At 40.8% G+C, this 17289-nt stretch overlaps 1 protein-coding gene across 1 annotated transcript in view; it reads right to left on the bottom strand.

Moving 5' to 3' along the window:
- Window positions 1–13142: 13142 nt before the first annotated feature.
- The window catches only part of wnt4 (wingless-type MMTV integration site family, member 4), a 28016-nt gene continuing 23869 nt past the window's right edge, over window positions 13143–17289 (bottom strand). Inside the window, 5 exon segments of the mRNA NM_001160439.1 lie at window positions 13143–13613; window positions 15271–15416; window positions 15568–15699; window positions 15783–15936; window positions 16538–16619. Of these exon segments, the coding sequence (NP_001153911.1) occupies window positions 13143–13613; window positions 15271–15416; window positions 15568–15699; window positions 15783–15936; window positions 16538–16619 (985 nt within the window).

The raw sequence follows: 17289 nt of genomic DNA, 5'->3' as shown, positions 1-17289 counted from the left end.
CTCTTCTCTTTTGTCTTTATATTTACTTCATTTTTTAATTTGTTTTTACTTTTTTACATTTTTATTACAAAACTTAAGAAGTTGTTCGCCATGCAGCCAGCAGGGGGAGCTCTTTGATAAAAGATCAATTTCTGATTTCACTGCAGAGTGAAACTTATCAGTTGAAGATTTAGTTTGAATTAATGAAAAACTTGTTTTCTTTCGATTTACTGTAATTTTTTATTTACCAAATTACACTATTAAACTTTTATATTAACTTCATAGGGATGTATGCATATTAATGTATATAAAATGTGCCTTATTTCTTTCATTGATGAGGTTTAGACAAAGGAAATGTTCCTGCTTTATTCCTCATGCTAGCTGTACACTAAAATAAAAAACAAACAAATCTGTGCATGAAAGAGATGCTGGTTTAATATCCTGTCTTTGGAGGATCAAAGCTCTGATACCAGAGGAACCTGCAGCTGCTGATTGACAGAAACTCTGAAGACCTGCAGAACGTTGATGCCACAAAGGTTTCCCAATGTTAAAAAATAGCTATACAGTCAGTCATCAAATAATTATTGGTTACTTAACAGAAAACCTAATTGTTTTCTGATATTTGATAACTTTTTTCTAAAAATGGGATAAAACCAAAATCTGAGAAAAATGTTGACTACCCTAGAATCTTATTTTCTTTTTTTTACCTGGAGGTGGAGCTGCTTCATCGTTCTGCTGCGGAAATTCTCTTTTAGAATTTTCTTTTCTTTAAAAAAAAAAAGACGGAATGGTTCAGCAAACCGTCCAGGTCAAGAAGCTGTACACAACCATCACACTCCCACCACCATGTTTGACTGTAAGTCTACAAATGTAACTTTCCGTAAAGTTCTTCTGTTGTTTTATATCATTATTCTGTATTATTTTTTTCAAGAAGTTAATGAAGTTTTGGAGATAATCCAGATGTTCGTGTCTAATGTTCTTTTTGCTACATATATTTTAACTTTGGTTCTTTTTCTTCTAATTTTGGTTCTTTGGAGTTTAAAAAAAACGTAGCCATGAACTTTTAGAACGTTGTGCTATCTGGCTTGTCGTGAACTTTGTTTCTCATCTTTGGTTTAGTTTTCCAGATGGATTGCAACCGTTTTCACCTTTGATAAAGAACATCTAAAGATCTTAACGTCGTCTATAGGATGGGTTTACTCTGAGTCCATGTTCTTCAGGATCTGATGGTGGCGTTCAGCAGAAACTCTGGAATGTTGACAGATAGTTTTCCTTCAGCTCAGACAGATGTCCCGAAATTCCTCAATCTGCAGGGATGAGGGCAATATCCCAGCCTCGGTGACCCGTTTATCTGCTGCAGGTGACTGTGAGGGATTTTTCAGAGCTGCCCCCCATCTCCACCACCATATGAGGTGTTCATGCATTCCCTGCGTTTCTGGAGTGCTGTCTGTCAGCGCCTTCTTCTGCTAAAGAGCCGCTGACAGCCATTAATTATCACACAGGCTGAACGAAGGGGCATTCCTCCTGCTGAAATATCCGACAGATGCGCCTCTGCATCCACATGGAGACACCACCTGCTCCACCCGCTCTTCATCTCATCCATCAAATGTATACGCATGTGTCCTCCACAAGCAGGAGACCCAAAAGCAGACTGTTTGCGTTCTGCGCTGACGCAGACTGCTAAAATTCACACTGAGTCCTATCAAATCTTAGCTGAGAATCAGATGTTGTACCTGTTGCCTCAGCTCTGCACATCTGCTGCTCGTCTGTTTGTGCAGGGAATAAATCTCCTTTTTTCAGTTTTGATGTTGCGGTTGCTCGGATCTCTGCTGCTTTTGAGGAAAAGCAGCTCTGACCGAATCCAGAAACCCACGTTTCCCCTTTCGATCTTTTTGGAATTCAGGGATTCTCACCCTGTGACCCGGACAGGATGGATTAGCGAGCTCTGTCTGCTGTCTGACGAGTGACCCTCACCTTTTTTCTCCTTTGAAATCCTCCTAAAAGACACCAGATCCACCACTCAACCACTGTCTACATCCTAGATTAAGGTTTTGCTCTAGATCTCTTTCACCTCCTTCACAGGATTGAATCTTTTTGTTTTTACGCGTCTTGGTTGAGAAAAGAAATAAAAACGCATCAGAGCACCAGCAGTCTTCTTCTCGATCCATTCATCTAAATCAGCAGGACAGCACTTTCAGGGACTTTGAGTTGTTGCTGAGACATGTTTCTTAGGATCTTTCACTTCACCTTCATTTCCTGACCTTAACCCATAAAAACCCAGACCCATTTTTTCATAAAAAGAAAATTGTGGACCACAGAATCCATTTCGGATATTTCTCTGTTAACCTGATGTTACCATGGGTTCTTATGGGTTAACACAAACAAGGAAGTTCAGAAAGTTGCAGAAAATCCCACAATGGAGCAAGTCTCAATGTGTTCAAACTAGGGACGTAAAAGACACAGATGCATATCAAACTGGTTATGAGAGTAACAGCAGTATCGGTTCAAAACCACAGATACACACACAATTATGTTGGGAAAATAGTATCACAGCGATCAGATGCAACTATGGGGCACCCTGGATTTTACGGTGCATCATCAATGAATGGTCTATTTTTAGATGGATCTCATATAAGGGACAATGAACTGTAATGTCATTTTCACACCTTTTAGAATATGATGTTCACACTGGACCTAATACTAGTGCATTTAGCTAAAGTTGGAAGAGGCTTGAAGCGAAATGTCGAAATAGTGCAAATCTGGCGAATCTTGCTGCAGGCTTTTTCTTTCACAGCTCTATTCCGATATATGAAAGACTGGATGTCATACAATTCCTGCCGGGCACAAACCAGGATTATTGTTTCTCCGTCATTATCAATTTTCCAATGGTTAGCACTTTCAATTCCTTTATCAAAGGTCAAAGTTCAACCTGGTTTAACTTTCAACTCATGTTGGATGGTCGCGCCTTTCATATGTTCAGCCCAAAATGGACATTTTTTGTTTGAAACATGTTTAAAACAGACATATCCTGCTGAAACAAACATTACTGTGACTATGCAAACTCCCAACCTTGTTAATTACAAATAACAAAAACACACATCGGCACGTTAACGTATTTACAATAACACCTAACCTTGTAGCAACTGGTAGAAAAAAAACAGACATTTTAAAAGAGTGCCATGTACCTCTCAGAATCGCTCCAGCATCAGTAAACACAGCCACATTTAAGACACTCCAGATTTTAAGGCGCACTGTCATTTTTAGAAAAAAGTTGTGGCTTTTAAGTTTGCCTTATAGTGCAGAACAGAACTGGCCACAAAGCTGAATCTTTTAGGTTTCAATTCGTGGACCATGTATTGAGATGCGCATGAAATCATGTGAGAAGGAAAGATAGAAAATCCTGGTTAAAACATACACACTTACACTTAAAAAAAAAAACTTTTATACTGTTTCATACGGAGCCCGTGTCCTGACATTAAAAAACTCAAATAAATCTCGTTCCCACAGATTAATATCTTGTTCCCTCAAAGTAATATTTTGTTTGCATGAAACAATATTCCGTTCCCACAAGATAATATTCAGTTCCCTCGACATAATTAATTCGTGCAAATAAAATCATTAATTCGTGCTGTAAATCTATGACGTGAATAACAGGATAAATGATCAGCTAGTTAGCATGTAGCCTAATAGCCTTCGAATGTAAAGCGACTGCTAAAGAGTATGTTAATAAAACACAAGTCCTGAATATTATTATTCCTATTCGACCCTAAACTACAATATCAGCTGTCTGTCTGTCTACCGGCCAGCCAGCTGCCCGAATGCTGGCATGACAAGCAAAAGAGCTCCGCGGCGGAGCTAGTAGGAGCTATGTCCGGTGAATCGTATGGCAAAACAGCAAGCCTAGGTATCAAAAATCTTATGATATTTTTCTTATATTCATTGAGACAATAGTAAATTGATCATTCTTGTTTTTCTTTTTCCTTTCTTGAATGAATGTGGGTCACAGAGACACGGAAGTTACCGCTAAAAGTGGCTTTTGGCCGGACGGAGAGCATATCCTTTCTTATGAATGACTCATGACGTGAATAATTATTCCGTTCGCACGAATTAATGATTTCATTTGCACAAATTAATTATGTCGAGGGAACGGAATATTATTTTGTGCGAACAAGATATTAATTTGTGCGAACAAGATATTAATTTGTGGGAACAAGATATTAATCTGTGGGAACTTTCTTCCTCTTTCGGCTTCTCCCATCAGGGGTCGCCACAGCGAACAAGTCGCATGGTAAACTTGGCAATGTTTTACGCCGGATGCCCTTCCTGACGCAACCTTCTCAAACCGGGCTTGGGACCGGCACAGAGGTAGAGAAGGGAACAGGGAGCAGCCCGGAGTCGAACCCTGGTTTCACGGACGGAAGCCACCGCAAACCAGCACGAGCTAAACCGGCTCGCTATATTAATCTGTGGGAACGATATACATATATTAATTTTTTAATGTCAGGACACGGGCTCCGTTTTTTCATTCTTTTTTCACGAGAACTCTGAAGAAGAGGAAAGGTTTCTGAGGAAAAGCTGAAAAGCATTGAAAGAATGTCTTTTTTAATCTTCTTAGAGGAAAATGTTTCTTGTGCTAAATTGACAAAATAGAAGACAAACTTCCATATTTTAAACAGGTAAATTAATGGCCTTCAGTTGCGTGAGCAGCTTGGACATGTCACTAAAGAACTCAGGGTTCTGCATCTTTAATCGTTAGAATCCCCAACCTGAGAAATCCAACTCCAGGTTCTGGGTCCTCAGCATAGATCACTCTTCTAGATATCCAACCACCTGCAGACTTTCCTTTCAGCCTCAATGACGTATTTGCTGACTTTTCTTTTCTGTTTTTTCCTAAATGCTTAAGAAGTACATGTTCATACAGCCTTGTACCTTTACCTATAGGATTATGGTTTCACACACAAAACCTAAAGTTCACATTTTAGTTCAAGTTAGTACAATTTATAAACTTTTTCCATAGTGATGGAACAAAAAAAGCTTCAAATACCAAACGTTGATTTTGGTTTGTTGTAGAAACCTCTGAGAAACAGCTGCTGTTTTACTTTCCTCCAAATGTATTTTCAGTTTTAAAACAATGAAAAATTAAATCTTACCCATATATGCTAAACTTAACCCTGGAGAACCCCCAGGGTCAAACTTGGCAGCAGGTTATTTTTATTTATTTAGTTATTTTACTTTTTTCTATTTTTTTTCTTTTTCTTTATTAGCTGCAGTTAACCCTTTAACATCGCAGATGTAAAAGGTGATACCTGAATAACACATATTCTTTGACATACCGTTACTCTTGGAACATTAAACGTGAATCCGCTGATTCTGACTCGGAGAAAAGCGTCTTTTCTCCGAGGCAGAATCCACTGGAATTACTTTAATTTCGTAAAATGTTGAAAAGTTACAGTAGTTGAAAGAATGTCAACACTGGAGCCAAAGCTCTGGTGGGAAATAGTTAATTGCTGCTACTCTAAATGAACAAACAAAACAAAAAGTCAAATTAACTGTAAAAGCCCAGGAGAAAATTTTTATTTGGTCCTTTAGGGTAAAAAAAAAAAAAAAAGAACTTGTGCAAATCCTTTCAAAATTCAAAGATAATAGAAATGAAACACAACCTGCATACAACAGTTCCAGCTACAACAAGTGACGTAATGCTGCCATCTAATGTTTGGTGGTGCTTTTACAGACACATCGGTTAAGGCTTGTTCCCCCATAAAATCATGATCCATTTTCAAAACTAAAGAAACCTGATGGTGAAGATACACTAAACAGCCTTCTGACAGCCATCATGCAAGGCCACCACTGGTCAATGCGAGGATTATTTTTGACACGGTGGTTTGCTGAAAGATAACTGATACATGTAACACACACACTCTAATCTCCATCACCCACCTGTGTAAGCTATGGATGAGGGGCTGTTTTTATTGTCCAGGTGTTTAAGGGAAAGTTCTCGTCATCTCAGGTGATGACAGGCTTCCAACCAAAGGAAAATGTTTGTGTGCAGAGATAATCTCACACAGATCGTACCTACCAGCATTCAGAAACTGAGCTGCAGCACCCAGGACATGTTCCATTCATCTTTTGCGTTTCTCCTCTCACCTGAGTCCATCCTTATCTGATGTCTCCACTTGGATAAAAAGGTCTACAGAAAGATCTCTGATAAGCTCTTGTGTGTACAGAGTAAAAATGGTAAAAGGTGGATACTTATATGGTACTTTACTATATTTCAAAGGTCCCTCAACCTCCTTGCCCAGCCAACCTCATCTGGATTGGATTGGGTCCAATGAGCTTGTGTGTTCCATGGCTCTCCCAATTTGATTCACAGCCATCATGATGCCTTTACTGCCACATTTGTGATGTTCTAGATGGCATTTTGTTTGGGATTCCCTCTACTCCCAGCATCTTAAGTGCTCTTAGGATAGATTAGTTGGTGTAACATTCAGAAAGATCGGCAAGATTTCAGAGTCATCGGTGTGTTTAGCTTCAGTGTAAATGTTCGATACCCATCAGCCTGAACCTAACGCCCCGCGCTGCGAGAGTTGTACAACACACAGAAACCCCACAGTAGAGACACCAGTGGAAGAAGGAGAGGCAAGATGAGGGGGAGGAGGACTGGAGGAGAAAGAATTGCAACTGTCATCACAAACAAGAACCATCTGTCTCATTTGTGTAACTTGTTTTCTTTTAATATGAAAAGTATGCTGAAGAGATCTGGGAGTTTGAGAGAGGGCTGGGCCCTGGGCTACAGCCAGCCTTCAAGGTTCTCGGAACAAGTGGCATTAATATCCAGCCGACCAACCCCGTTAACCCTTGAGAGTCTCGAACACACCAGGAAAGAAGAACCAGTCAATTGTCAGAAAGAAGATCTAATGTGATGCTGTATAAACCCCAATAAACTACAAAATGGTTTAAAAAATACTATCAGATTTGAGCAAATGAACTTTTTTCTTTAATGTAAAAATTGTAATTAAAGTCTTCACAAGGGTACACCATAAATTTCCATCAGTTACCTCTAATGTCATTGATTCAGTACCAACAGTGGCTTTACTAACATTTCAGCAGAATCTGACATGGTTGAGCTGAAACCACCGAGTGAACTCAGAATGATCCAAAATCTGAACATTTTTTATATTTTCTGACCTGACTGGGAGCACAAATAGGAACGATCAGCTTTTCCTCCAAATTTGTTTTAAACTTCATCTGCTGTTCATCTCATCAACACATCACCACCAAAGCTGAGTTCCTGATTGGTTGATGCGACGTAAATTATTCTCCAAAGTTCAGAACTATGGAATCATCCCGCAGTATAGCAAAAAGTTCCACAGACATCATTTGGCGTGACACGCCCACCCACAAATCGCATTTGGGGTGACTGTAGCTTTAGGAATTGGGCTGGCATGATACTTGACTTGAGACTTGAGGATTGAGATGTGTAAGCGATGTTCATGTTATGGAGCTGAAGGTCTAGAAATAAAAGCTTTACAACGATTTTGCATCTCAATTACAGAAAAACCAACAGCCTGTTACTGTATTTTGACTCCTTAAGCTGCTTTTGTAATATTTTAGTATCAATTTGTTTGAATAAATTACTCACTTTAGCTTAAATTAGAGCTCCAGACTTGAGACTTGACTTCACATCACCCTTGGCAACGCACATTTAAGTGGTCATTTTCAACGAAAAGTCTATGTAAACACATACAAATGCGCTTCTCTGGCTTCCACATTCATCGCTACGTACATTTTTAAGACCATTTCCAGGCTCTACATACGAATTTCCCCCTTAAATTGTGCTTCGAAATTTAAACCAGGTAGTTTTTTAACCCAACAGGGACTCAGATAGGGCAGTGACGTATGCATGGAGTGCTTTTTAATTCCCATAAGTTCTAATCGTTTGTAAATCGATCATGGAGAAGAAATGAATAATGGCGGTGTGTGCCTGACTGGAATTCTATGACATTTCACATCAAGCCTCTGCCAGCTGTAGGCACATACATGCGCTGGTAGCGACAGTCCAGTGTGAACACAGGCTAAATGTGTTTTTCAACATTATGCGTTTTCTTGAACGCGTGTCACATGCTCGATGTGAATGTAACTTTAGACTTTCAAAAAAAATTGTTCGTGACAATGACAAAATCTTTGGTGTAAAGAGATTCACGCTAACATTTTTCATCAAATTCTTTTTTTTTACGTGTAACCCTTGTGCTATCTTAAATGACCCCACCCTTACATTGACGTGTTCTTCCTACCATGACAAAGGTGGATAAAGGTGGAAAGATTTCATGTAATCCATGGACACCAGTGAAGATCACAAATCATTGAAGAAAAAAGGTTCAGAGCACTGTCTAGTGGGTCTAGATGACCCAACTCCCAATGTTAAAGTCTCTAGCATAGCACAAGGATTAATTTCAATGCACCCTGGGGTAAAACCCTGCAGTAATTTTGTCTCACCGCGAAACCACAATGATCCGTAGAGTTCCTTGGCAGACCCGTCAATACACAACAGTGACCATTCCCAATCAGCGCCTCCACCAGCCTTATCTCAGCCATCACAGCTGACAGATCCTTCTTGAGCCAACCCGCGGTGGTTAGACTCTTATATTAAAGAGCCGGAGGGTTTATCAGAGTGAATGATATTATCAGACGCAGAACCAGGGGAAAAGTTTGTTCCATGTGTTCTGCATTTCACTTAAATCCCTGTTCAAGCCTGGTGTTCTTGCCGCCGCTCCATCGTCAGCCCAAATGCAATCAGGCGGTCTCTGAAACCCAGGGGGGCCGGCTCCGAAACCAGACGAGCAGGTTCCAAGTGCCACAGGAAATACACGGCTGACATACTACAAGTAATTTATATTTATGGTTGTCAGGGGAGCAGAGAGGGACCTCAAGAGTTTCTCATGCAGACACACACATGGGTAGAGTGTAAACTGTGGCTTTGTAATAATGCATCTGAAGACGTGGGAATGGATGAATTTATTGAAATATGTGAATGTCTGTCAGCATGGCTTCCTGACTGTCTTTCTGAGTTCGGTGGGGAAACATGATCGGCTTTCTCTCTCTCTTTTTTGGTGTTTTTTTCTTTCTCCCACACAAAAAACACTTTTTTTAAAAATATGGAACATGTAACAACATGCATTTTAACATTGCTTATGGTCAGTATTAATGTACATTCATAGGCATTACAGTGTTCTTCAGTGTAAAAGCCTGTACAGATCTACAGCATGTCTCTATAATGAAAGCATGATATTACAGGAAAGCTTGGCTTTATGGTACAAGACAGGAGGTCCCGAGAGAAGTATGAACACTCTGTTTGTGGTATGTTTTTGTGTGCGTGTGTGGCTGTAGGCTCTACGTGTGCCTGAAGACAAAGTGCTTTAGTCGACATGCACGATGATCATGCATTTGACTATTTGCTAGCATTGCTGATACGTTTGTATTAGTGAGGTTTGAACTAAACAAACCTATGATGGAACCAGTGGCCCTCCTTGACCACAAACGCACTTTAGATAAACTTTTGTCCACTTCCACGGGTTATATGTGATATTTACAACAGGTCAGCACGATTGGCAGTGCAGTACTGCCACACGGGAAATCAGTTCAATTTCCAGGGTACACAATAAACTTCATCCAGTGTGGGCAATACCCTTTGTGCAACTGCCTAACCATGTAGCCACTGGATAAAATAAAGGATTGTGTCAGTAATTCTCTGCAAACACATGTGCCAATCAATGAAAGCTGATTCTGAACAACGACATTGTGTTTATCATTATTTGTAGATTATTATCGTTATTTGTGAATTATTGCTAGAAAGTTAAAGAGCAACTCTCAAGTTGACAACTGAGTTTAATATCCAAACAATGCTACAATTGGATGACAGCTAAAACAGATTTACAAGAAGTAACAAGCACCCATTTGTTTTTGTGTAAATGGAATTATCCCTCTCATTACAAGGGGAATGGATTCCCTTTAGAATAGATAACCATCAACATCTGATATGACAGAAAACCATGACGGCAAAAAGCAAGGCTAGCTAGAAGCTAGCAAACTGTACGAATCCGAATTGCTTCCCTATCCTTTTGGGTCTTCCCTATTGCTCCAATTGTTGGGCATTTGAAGCTTTAGTGGTGTTCTAATATGTTTTTTTAGGGAAGAGCCATAGTGACTTAGGGTTAAACCTTTGTCCAAGTGATCTTCACGAATTGTCCCACAAACATTCCACCAGGTTGTGTCTACAGCTCATTGACCATAGACTTTGGGAAGAGGCTGCCATCTTGAATTTTCAAAAGAAAATTACCTTTAGTACCTTCTACAAATTTAAACTCCTCCTAGGAATTTCAATCTATTATCTCCTAACGCCTCGAGCATCACTGCGAAGCTACTTTGGAAAAGTTTGTCAATTTGGACCGCATTGTCTCAGTTGCCAAGGAAATCCAAAAAAATACGTCTGCCAAGTCTTCTAAAATTTACATAGACATGTTCATAACCCCTAGGCGACCAAAAAACAAAATGGTTGCTTTGGAGATAAAACCAACAGAAAAGTTGGGATTTTTTTTTTTTAATTACCGTATTTTCCGGACTATAAGTTGCCCTTTTTTTCATAGTTTGGCAAGGGGTGCGACTTATACTCCGCACCGACTTATATTAGAAATAAATTGAAATAAATACATTGTTAACCCTCCTGTTATGTTCACTTGTGAGGAAGAGAGATGATGTTCCTGGGTCAATTTGATGTATGCTTTGTATGCTAAGTGTTAAGAGTATGTTAAGTGACTCAGAGAATCAGCAAACTTTTTTTTACAGTAAGATCTTGAAGGCTAACAACATAATATTTTATTTTCCAATGATTTCATAGATTCAGAAATGCAATAAAAAAGGACAAATGTTTCGACAAATACAGGATGAAAACAGAGTATTAGTTGGCAAATGATGCTTCATGAAAAGAATAAATAAATAGGTTTGAGAAAGAATTACTGTGAGATTATGAGATAAACTGCTATGATTGTGTCATATGAGGTTTTGAAAGTTATTAGTTCTTGGTCCCAGATTTTGTCAAATAAATTTCCCGTCAAAATGCGACTTACAGTCCAGTGCGACTTATCTTTGTTTTTTTCTACTTTATAATGCATTTCTGGGCTGGTGCGACTTATACTCCGGAGCGACTTATAGTCCGTAAAATACGGTAAAATGAAACATGCAGCTCTGCAGGGGCAGAAGAAGAGAGTGAGAGGCGTGGAGCAGCTGCTCAGCCAATAAGTGCGGGTCAAAGGGAGCAGCGTGGGCGGGCCCTGCGGACCATACAATGCCACATGTGCGTTCAATTTACCATGAAATCATGCAAAGCAAATGTTTTTTTAATACTGACAAAAACACAGCAACATTCATCCCTTTCGGGGTTACGTGGCTGTTGGAGCCTATGCGCGTGGGCGAAGCCAGAGTATATCCGGGACAGGGTCACCAGTGTGACGCAAGGCCACAGCACCCTTTACAGCTATAGGGACAATTTACCTATGAAGCATGTTTTTTTCTGTAGAGAAAACCCATACATGCAACAAACATGCAAACTCCACACAGAAAGGTCCCTCATTGGTGATTCTGTTTCAGGTCCCCCCTGGCTTGAACCCCAGGGCCTGTGGCCTTCTTGTTATGAGGCAAGAGCCACCATGCAGCTCGGGATAAATGAACAAATGTTTAACTATTCTATGATAAACATTCATTAGAACCGCTAATTGAGTTAGTATTAGCAGCTTATATTTTGTTTGGTGAAGAAAGTGTCGACCATGAATCCTGGGTCAGATAATAGGTGCAGGTAGGAAGATAAAGTCCAGGGTCAACATTCAAACTTAAATAATCATAGCCTCAACGTGTCTCATAAAACTACATTATATCTTCGGCGGCATAATGCTCCAACGTGAACACACTGCATGATTTTGAGACAAAGATGCAATCTTTTTTTAAAAATGTTTTTCCAAAATAAAAGCACACTATACAGCATTCTGAGGCATTTTTAGTTTTCCAGCTGGATATAATTGTGAAATGTGCAATCTTTTCCATTTCAATTGCATATATTTATATATTGCATAATACTGTGTAATATTTAAATTTTGCTAAAAAAACTGTAATGCTTAACATTTAGGGAAAACCCAAAATGAGAGTTGCTCTTTAATGCCAACGTTGAGATGCTATCATTAGCATTATCATACCCTAAGAAGAATATGATTAGCATATTCTTTCCTTATCAGTTTTGTGTCATAGGTTGACAAACATGTTTGTTAAAAAAAAATCTTTTGCAGGAAAAAACAGGAGTATAAATGTAAATGTCTGCATGGGCCCTATAGGGGCTTCATGCAGCACAGTTTTGAATGATGGAGATGGTGACCACATTTGAAGAAAACACCATATTTTCATGGAATTTTTTTTTTCAAAACAATGAATACAGTGATGTTCGCTAATTGTGTTTATTTGTGTGACTAGAAAAGGCAAAGAAGAGCCTACAGTGGCTTTGTTCAACATCATCCTCCCTTGTAGAGGAGGACTGTGAGCTTGAGAGGTGAGCAGCATCAGGGCAATGTAGAGGAGAAACAGCTGGGCTGGTCCTCGGCGGAGCAGAGAAACCAAAGGTTTTTCAACTGCTTTTCTTTTTCCTCCTTCTTTGACATCCAGCACTTCAATCGAGTCCCCAAAGCAGCAGTAGCAGCAGCAGCAACATCAAGCCCAGAGGGCAGGTGACCCACCTCTTGACCCCAGCTCCTCCATCAGACTCAACCTTCGACTGCTAAGCTATTCGTCCAGTTTATGCATAGCTATTCTGTTTATGATTTTGTCCTCAGTCTCAGCAAATAAGTTAAACATTACAAAAACACAAAAAACCATCAGTGACTAACCCGATATGAGCATAAGACAGACAGGAAGTAAAAAATGTACTCAACTGGCAAAGAATCAGCCTGACGTTTCATTTACTGATAGCCATGATCTTCAAAATGGACGGGACAACCTTCAACCCAACTCAGTGTTTCTTGATGTGTGGGTGGGATGGTTTTAAAAGACGGAGAACAAGGAGTTTTAGAAGGAGAAGCCTCAGGCATCGGTTCTGTCCGTCAGCAGTGGCCTCTGCGCCCCCACATGCATCACCGACACGTGTGGATCTCCACTATTTTGCGGCACTGTTTGCATTTGACATAACAGCACCAGTGGAACTTGCAGCTACACCTGTCCACCACCTCCACTTCCTGCGTCTGGAAGCCTCGGCCGCAGCACATCAGCTCGCAGCCATCAATGGCTTTAGATGTTCTGTTACATTGGCGGCCCACAGTCCCCAGCATGCCCGGCGTGCGCGGATCGAAGTCGCAGAAATCCGGACTTGGTTGCAGGTAGACCAGGTCTTCGTCTGTGTGTGGTTTAAACTGGGAATTGCGAGGCACCAGGACTTTGGTTGAGCCCACCTTGCGCTGCTCCACCTCAGTGGCACCATCAAACTTTTCCTTGATTACGTTGCCCACTTTGCGAAATGGAGGCATTGCTTTCCAGCAGGTCTTCACCTCACAGGACCCAGACACTCCATGACACTTGCACTCGACACGCATGTTGGACAGGATGGCCTGTGGAGAAAAGAAGAGGTAGCTGAAAACACTTTGAACAGTATGTGTGTCTAACTATTTTGATCCCAACCCCAAATTTACACTGGCCCATCTGCAGTGCATCTCGGTTGTGCTGCGTGGGAGTTTGTGGCAACGATGGTAAGAGTCTGTCTCTTGACCGTCAGTTAGTTTACATTGTACAGTCCCCCCCCCCGGCTTCCGGAGGAGTGGTGTGTTCTGCCACCCTGTGTCGGTAGTACCCTCTCCTTCCTCACCAAGTCTTTGTCAAATGCATGTGTTGTGTCAGAGGTGATGTTATGCTTTTGTACTTCCAAAATTAAACTTTTGTCACCCTTGGCGAAATTGAACGCAGCTGTTATCTGCTGTGTTTAGGTGCATTATTGCGTTACCTTAAACCTAAAATAAAATGTTATAAAGTTTTATTTTGAAACCCAGACCTGTCTCCCATTTCTCCGGCTTTTTGCTGCGACATTGAGACATCAGCGGACTGGAAACAGAACTCCTACATGAAGATTGCATTGCAATGTAGAGAGATGGACTTCAGACGCAGACATGATGGAGGTGATGTAAACATTGGTTAAGGAACTTCCTCTTTTTTTGTGTCACTGCAACGTAGATAACCCACTGATGGACCAGTGGAAATCAGTCTTTGGATTTAACCCCCCAAAATGACTGCTGTCATCGGAGACTCAAAGAATTCCTGCATTTCTGGTCAAATTAAGCATTAGGCTGTAGACCATTTGAAAAAAAAATGCAAACGCATGTGCTCAACTGTTCGGTGATCAAACAGTCTGCGTGCGCAGGAGCATACGCTCTGCTACAAACAAATTTCTATAGCAAGAAGATCAAAGAAAAAAGCTAAGAATAGCTTGAGGAGATCCGACATAAAAGAATATACAGACTTTCTACCAAAATGGGCAAATCTGTACGAAACAGCATGGTCGTAGACCACTCGTTGAGCCCATAGAGTAAAAACTTTTATCCGTATTTTTTTCAACATAAAGCAAGCCACAAATTGAAGCGAATGTTAAAAAAACTCAAAAACTGGAAAAAAAAATCACCACATTCTCCTTGATTACAGTTCCTGAACGTTCTCCGAAACAACCCAAGAATGCATCTCCAACTGTGCAGTAAAATCAATGATGAAAAGGGTAAAGTAGGTTGGACCCAGGCATGTCATGTTTTCAACATCCTACCAAATCTGGTGGACTGCTCATGGAGTACTGTTCATGTGAGAACATGATCATGTGTTCCTTGTGTGCCCCGTACAGGTTTACCCTTTTTATTTTATGTTTACCCTCATATTTACCTGTAAGGGCAATTGTGACTACTGTTCTACTAACAACTAGAATATATGTTAACATCATTTGTGTGTCATAAGTGTGTGAATACTTCACGATACACTTAACACGCACGACAACGGTATGTTCCAACCCAACTCTCAAGGGAACTGTGAGATTAACCTGAGCTTCCCTTAAGATGCACTTTAAACTGGCCATGACCCTCCACAAGTTCGGCAACCCAAAAACCCACAACTCCTGTACAGTGACTATACCATGGTTTCAACTGGATCCTGTTGAATCGTATCGTTTCCATTTATGGATTATATATATTATTATTCAGGATGGATTGAAGGTAGATTGAGATTCTTTGCTACCTTTCTCCCCGCCTCATTGTTGTGCAGGTTCATGAGGGCCTGGCTGGAGGACTGGCCTCCTTTACTCCTCTCCCTCACATCAACGAAGGACTGAGAGAAGGCAACTCCGTAAGCAATGTTATCACTGCAACCGGACCACTGGAACCCTGTGACAAGAAACGGTCAGAAAGCAGTTAATAGGGAGAGTTTCATAATATGTGCAGAAAAAATATAAAATGGAAAAAGTAACATGCGACTACTGAGAGTAGGTATTGAAAATGTTACTCCTTTTTTATTTGTGTGAAAGAGTTGACCTACCCTCTGGACTGACTCCATGCACATTGTGGTCACAGCCACATTTTTCCAGCTCTCCACTGCTGCAGGCCCTTGTGACCGCAAATGCCACACTGGCTGCTGAGATGGCATACACAAAGGCCGCCTCTCGGGTGCCTAACACCCACAGAGAAAGAAGAGCTTGGCGTCTAGCAGAATGGAATTCTGACAGGTAAAACAGTTTGGAAGTATAATCCTACCCTGGGTGATGGCTTTGCTGAACACAGGCAGAGTCTCCAGCGTAGAGCAGTTCCATCGGCGGTTGCGAAACTGGAACTGACACTCGTCGATAGCTAGCTGAGCGCCTCTGCGGACTGCATCCATCACCTCCACGCTACGCTTACAGATCTGAACCTAAAGCCGGCACAAAGGGGTTGTGTTAGTCAAAGAATCAACTGAAGGGTATTTTCCATGCCCGAAAATTGGATTTTCATGTTACTCTGCTAAAGAAGGGGTCACATGACAACAGTGGAGTGGAAGGCCAATACAAATAAAAAGATTAACATTTCCATTTTTATTATGGTTATTAATGTTAAACCTGCAGTTCTTTGAGCTAAGGTGCCATTAGTATTGTAAAAAACAAATAAAAAATGTGCAACATTCTTGAAATGCCAGATGGGCCGGCACACAGTGCAGGGGTGTGGCAAAAAGGGTGGGGTCATCTGGACCCCACAGGATGGCACAAGGGCTAGTGACATCTCCGGTGATAAGGTTAAAGAAAAGAACCAACGGCCTTTGTTTTTATTGTCGGATGTGGTTTTGTGATGTCACTGTGCTAAGCGAATCAGAATGGCCAGAAAGAACATGCTCACTGATTTTGAGGGCTCCAAACAAAATTGACCTTGTTGAGTCACATTGGCCTTCCTTTGTGTACATGAGGTGTTTTCACAACACACCCAACTAGGTGCTTTCTAGCAAAATCCGAGAATCACAATATTCCCATCAAAGTTTCTACCTGTCTTTGGATGAGGCCTCGTAACCTTTCGCACGTTTCCTCGTCCCTGATACTTCCCACCGATGAGAGCTTGGCCAGGTACCTAAAAAAAATATAAAACCCTCATATTATTGCATTACACGTTAACAACAACAAACTGCAAACTCTATGAACCCCTGTGAAAAGTTTTGGTTCTAGTGGCACTGTGCGAAGGTTTTTGAAAGATGTCTGGGTTGTAATGACAATAAGATGAGGTAAAGTGGCTTATCAAACATATCGCCTACAGGCCAGACAGGTCAGGGAGGTGCACCCACATGCACACTCCCAGGAAGTGTGAGAAAGTGGTATCAGTCAGAATACTCTGACCCTACCACTCATACCTCATATCTGAAGTTCCAGCTGCACCTTACAGAAATAGGCTTTCTCATGTGGTGTCTGCTGCTCATGCAGCGGTTTAGCACATGTTGCGTCTAAAGCTAACGTTGTTTTTCTCAAACAAAAGGCTTGTGTTCGCTCCCAATTAGACATGACACGGGTTTTATGTGACGCACAACAGAAATAGCTTTGTCTTCACCCTTTTAAAGGTTTTTAAAATGAGAATCCACTATAACACATTTTTATGAAACACTATAGAAAGAAGTTGTTTTTTATCGTAAATCCTGGATCATAACGTTTTTTAGCCAGAATGACTGACAGCTGCTTGACATATTATAAACCATTTAGAAAAAGGCAGAACGAAATATGACGCCTTAATTTATTTAGAGTCAGACGTA

This window comes from Oryzias latipes, chromosome 5, assembly GCF_053564925.1.
Source record: "Oryzias latipes strain Hd-rR chromosome 5, Olatipes_Hd-rR_3.1".
NCBI classification, from domain to species: Eukaryota; Metazoa; Chordata; class Actinopteri; order Beloniformes; family Adrianichthyidae; genus Oryzias; species Oryzias latipes.
The sequence above is the reverse complement of the archived record's forward strand: the minus strand, read 5'-3'. Positions and strand labels throughout refer to the sequence as shown.